This window comes from Mangifera indica, chromosome 2 (genome assembly GCF_011075055.1).
Source record: "Mangifera indica cultivar Alphonso chromosome 2, CATAS_Mindica_2.1, whole genome shotgun sequence".
In the NCBI taxonomy this organism is placed as follows: domain Eukaryota; kingdom Viridiplantae; phylum Streptophyta; class Magnoliopsida; order Sapindales; family Anacardiaceae; genus Mangifera; species Mangifera indica.
In genome coordinates, this window is record NC_058138.1 from 15,684,535 (window position 1) to 15,689,862 (window position 5,328).

The following is a 5,328-nucleotide window of genomic DNA, read 5'->3' on the forward strand; positions in this document are numbered from 1 at the left end:
TACCAGCATTTCTCTACGCTCAAAAAAAAGCCCTTCTCCATACGACAGTAAAACAAAAAAGTGATATCCAAAAGTTCACTTTTGAACTTCAACTGCCACCCTAATTACTGCCAAATTTACAACTTTAATATCTCATGTTCAATATCACTACTATATGAAAAGATAAATTCAGCATCTTGTGATGTGCTTGACACTACGTCTTTGCATTCTAACCTCATAATTCAGTGGTACATTTCAACATCGGTCAGGTTGTAATTGTTTTTGGGCTGTAAAATCAATATGTTTTAATTTTAAATTAAATAAAAAGCACAGGTCCATGACCTCACTATCAACATTGATGCTTCCCGGTTTTCACCGGACAACTTGTTCTTCGAAATCACCAAAAGGAAATTGGCCGTCGCCACAAACTTTGGGACAGTTGGCTGAGCGGAGGATTGAGCTTTTGTAGTAAAAGACATGCTTAGATTAGGAGAAGATTGTGGATGAGTGAAAAGAGGCCATGGGCGTAAAGGAAAAACATGAAAAGGGTGTTGAATGGGTCTTCGCAAAGTTCCTTTTTCAACAGTATAACCTTTTATATAAGGGGTACTTGTATTTTCGGCAAAATTAAGGTGCATAATGTACGTAATTAATAAGGGTCAAAGTATAATCTTATACACATTCTTACACTAAAATTTGCTGTATCTAAGCGACAACCCTTTCAGTACCAAAAATGAATCAAAAGAAATAGAGAACAGAACTAGTGCTTCATCCACAACTTCGAATTTTTACCGGTAAACTAACCAGTAACTTGCATGTGTTTTTGACATAATCTGGTTGAAGAATTTTAAAGCAGCTCCTGCATTCAACAATCAACTGGGGATGGTGGAAGGGGGAGAGCTTGTTAGCAAGAGAGAAGCTCTCAGTGGCACATCAAAAAGAGCTACCACATTAGTTTTTATCAGGTAAAAGGATAGAAGTTTGAAAAGAGTAAACTGCCGAGGAGGATGTAGGCTGCACAGTATGTCCAGATCAAATATCCCCATCTCTTACCCATTCCAGGTGATACCATTAAGTATGAAGCAAACCAGTAAAGCGAAGGACTGGCTGACAAGAACCGCGTAGCAACCTGTCAATTATAGAACATCAGAAATTCTAATACAAATAGGCATATTTAGCTTTGGGCAAATGACAGGGAAGCAATATGTCTTTAGCAAAGCAGTAACAACCAAATTGATTTTAACTTTTAATGGATCATTGTGGTAGCAGAAACTTCCCCATGCCAGAAAAGATTTGAGAAATTAGGAAGTCATTTGTTTTTCAAAAACTAAATAGTAGCATTACTTGACGTGAACATAAAATTATATTTTGCTTCACGAGCATTTTCTTCTTTAAAGGGAATTGAGACTATAAAGTAACAGTATTTAACCAACTGGTTTATACTTTTCAGTAGCAAGTATAAGAATGCATTAGTTGGGTGAGAATGATTTTTGTCCTATTTTAACATGAAAATCTGCACACGTCTATCATTGAATTAATGTAGATCCAAATCCATCCAATTAAAGCAATTGCTACCATTGAATTCCTTATAATGTTGACAATTTACCCCATGAAATGAAATTTATAACTTTTTCATATACAAGAAAATGATAAGCCACTAAATGGACAAAGGACAAGTCTTACCTGCACATGCATTACCAAAAATGCAGTGGCTACCATAAAACTCAAGTGTAGAATGAATGGGAGAATATAGACAGACAAATATCCTGAATTTACTGATGATCCATACTCTAGCGAAAGTACTGCAGGGTTCTCTTTATGAATTTGCTTTCTCTGTCTCAAATTTTGACTTCCTGCTCAAATGTAAAAGAATTATTATTGTATGGCAATTGAAATTAAAAAAAATAAAATAAAGAGGAGTAAACACAACAACTAGTCAATCACAAACCAATATCTGTTTACCTTCTGTTTTTGGAGAGGGTTTCTCTTGAATGCTGGCACTCACACCGTTTAATAGTGAGACTGTCTCTAAGGGAAAAGGCACAGGTGCAAAATCTTTTCCCTCTTTAGAAGTTTGAAATCCTAAAGAGAAAACAAGCTTGGGCTGTGCCATCACGTAATAAATAATTGAGCAAAGTGCCAAAGTCAATATTGGTGATGCAAGAAGAAAGTTTGGCAGCTGTTTTAATTGGAAGTATTTCAAGAAACCTACTCCCCTGGCATCAAAAGGGGCCATCAACATAAGTAGAAAATCTCAACTTCTTTTATATATAAGATAACAAACAGACATATGTTGTATGGGCATTGTGGGCTGTAAGGAAGTATGTCATAAGATATACTGAAAGAGAAGCAAATCACTGAAACTGAGCAGATAATACAGAACTCACCCTCTTCTGGATTAAAATCAACTCTTACACCCCATAAAAAAATAAATAGATAAAAAGGAATCAATCATGCTGGGAATCGAATATTATCAATAGATTTCAGTGATGCTCCAAAAATGCCACAACAAAAACATGTTCTCAATATTTCCCTGAAGCAATTATTCACATGTAACATGGCAACACAAAAATCTATCTAATACCAGTATGAGACCCCATGTACAAAAATATACGATTGCAAAGCATAGCTTTTATCTAGTCCCTTTCATGCATGAGAAAGTGATTAGGAGTTTAAAAGATAGAAAACTGGTTTTTATTAGTAAAGGATGAATTTACCAATAGTGGCTTTGAATAAAATTATACAGCAAAGGTATTCTAGCTCTGCACCAAGGCCTCAGTTCTTCTGGAGAAAGGCCAAGACAGAGATTGCAGTAGCCGTATACTTGAAATGCAATGAACGGAATAAAGATACATACGCAACGTAATGCTCCAGATATAAGAATCTGCATTGCCAGCTGCCATCGAAAAAATAAATTACTAAAGAACAAATAACGTTTTCTCAGATTGAAGGCCTACAATTGAACCAAGATAGTAGGCAAAATGTATTGTCACTTTGAATCAAGCATCAAAGGGCAAATGACATCAACTGCCAGGTATTTGATAAATGGGTTCTGAGAAACCACTTTTCTCCTCATCTTTTTATCATAAGCATCATAGTTAAACATGCCAACAGAAGAAAATAAGATACTTACATAAACCCTTTTTTTCACAAATAGTGCATCATAAACCTGATGCATAGTCTGAAAACAGAAATAACCAGCATTAACCACTCCATTAGACCTTGCACAACCAGAGACAGCAAGGCAAGCAACAGCAATATTGTTTGCACCAGACATTAAGTAGTACAATCCTCCAACTGAAAATAGAGCATATAAACTCTCTGAATATCTGCAATGCAGAAAAGAGAAATTATTTAATTACTCTCATTTTTAGGCATCATATTTCATTTTCTTTTTTCTCTTCTAACAAGAAACTTCTACCTATCTTCAATAGAACTGTAGTTCCAAATCTGAGGAAAGACCTATGTGTTTTGCAACATGTGCTAATCAAAAGTAAGCTCTGAAATTACAGCTCAAACTATGTTCTGTATATATCATCATGTTCAGGCTTTTTTTATTTTTCAATTTCATTTCATCATTTTAGTAGTAAGGAAAAAAGATGAGAACATTACATTGATGAATAAAATATGGACGCTGGATTGAAGCAGAACAACATCGAAGCCCGCAATGCTGCTTCAGGGTCCTTCAAGATCATAACTGAGAGCCTGTCAGAATCATAATAAACAAGCCATTAACCTCAAACCCTAAATAAAACCAATTTCTCAAAATTTCAATAATGTACCTGTAAAAGTAAACTGCAGCCAACAAGAACGCAACATTACTAACAACATAACCAGACAGCGCCAACACTGCTCTGTATCCAATTACTCTAACCAATGGCGCCAAAACTGCAACCAAGTAAAAAACCCGCCAAAGAAACAAACCTAAATTATACTATACCTACGTGCCACTGCTTAAACAGCATCATTCTGGTAACAACACTAGAGTATGGGCTAGCAACTTTAACAACATGATTATTAAATGTTACTACTTTCAAACATTAATTGCCCAGTAACATTAAAGGAATAGTACCCATCTCTGAACCAACAAGGACAATGTCAGTACAGTTAGCAGGATCACCGTTTCAAGTAAAATAACAAATCGCTTTAGTATTGGGCACTAAAACGTTACACTATAAAGTTTGAAACTTTGTTACTATGCGAAACGAAAAGAGACGGTGCCGTTTTACCAGAATGAGACAAGAGACGGATGCAAATAGGGAGGACGGGGAGGAAGGCGAAGGACTGTTCGTACTCGTACCCACATTGGGCAATGCGGACGAAGTAGACGCTGTCCCAGACGACGCCGTTTTCAATGGCAGAACCGACTGGATTGTTTCTGGAGTGCTGCGAGGGCAGAGGATCGGCGAGGCAGTCGGGGTTAAGAGAGGCGGAGGTGTCGTAGGGAGACAAAAGGGCGCGCCAGAGGATGGTTAGGGTCAAGAGGAGAAGTCTTGAGAGTGTTGCGAGCTTTAAGATTTGAATTTGGTGGGTGAATTTACTGGTTTTTGTCATTTGTTTTTTCGGCGAATTGGGGGTTGATTTTGTGGATTGAATAGAACCGAAGAAGAAGAAGAAACTTAAGTTTTTGGTTGTGTGAAGTCGACTTCTCAGTCCGCGTGTTTAGTGTAAAACCGGGGGTTGATTTAGCGGGTTTATGTTCACAGTGAACCAGAAATTAATTATGTTCTCAACTAAACCTGTTGTCCCTTGGAACCATGTCCACATCCAAGCTACCATCTCCTACCCAACAGCAGAAAGCTTCCATTTCTGTCACTTTTGCAACTAAAGGCAAGAAGCCTATGATTAGGGGTAATGCGAGCTTGTCTCTCGTATAAAGATCTTGAGCAGATAAAGATCAAGTTACCAACTATAGTATCAAATCTTCTTTGAATCTTATGAAATATTTTGTGTTGAATGACAAACTTCATATTTCAGAAGATGCTATTGATGATGGCATCACTGATTGGAATAAATTAGATGCAATGACCATTCTTATCAATTTTGGTTCCCAGGACATACTTGAGCATTGGACAATATGGTACGTTCATATGTTATCTCGTTGCACAATAAAGGATGACCTATCATAGTAAAAACTATTTTTAGACTTTTAACATTCCATAATGGAAAACACAATCCATATAATTGAATCTAGGCAGAAATATTTGAAATGCGGTTCTTGTCAAAGGTAACTGAGCATGCCACTACTAGAGAATGATTGATTTGCTCTCAAACATCTAAGGCCTTTTCTCTAGTATCAAATCGACATTATCCTCTTCCCGAAACTTGAATATCATAAACCTTGTGTTA

At 36.7% G+C, this 5,328-nt stretch overlaps 1 protein-coding gene across 1 annotated transcript; it reads right to left on the reverse strand.

The window, feature by feature from the left end:
- Window positions 1–612: 612 nt before the first annotated feature.
- LOC123209071 (GPI mannosyltransferase 2) lies at window positions 613–4,640 on the reverse strand. Its single transcript, XM_044626811.1, has 8 exons — window positions 4,209–4,640; window positions 3,762–3,867; window positions 3,592–3,684; window positions 3,113–3,308; window positions 2,697–2,875; window positions 1,942–2,195; window positions 1,663–1,832; window positions 613–1,108 (listed from the first exon to the last, which is right to left on the reverse strand). Exons 1-8 carry the CDS (start codon window positions 4,531–4,533, stop codon window positions 941–943), a joined length of 1,491 nt encoding a protein of 496 aa, XP_044482746.1. The 5' UTR covers window positions 4,534–4,640; the 3' UTR covers window positions 613–940.
- Between the last annotated feature and the right edge of the window lie 688 nt (window positions 4,641–5,328).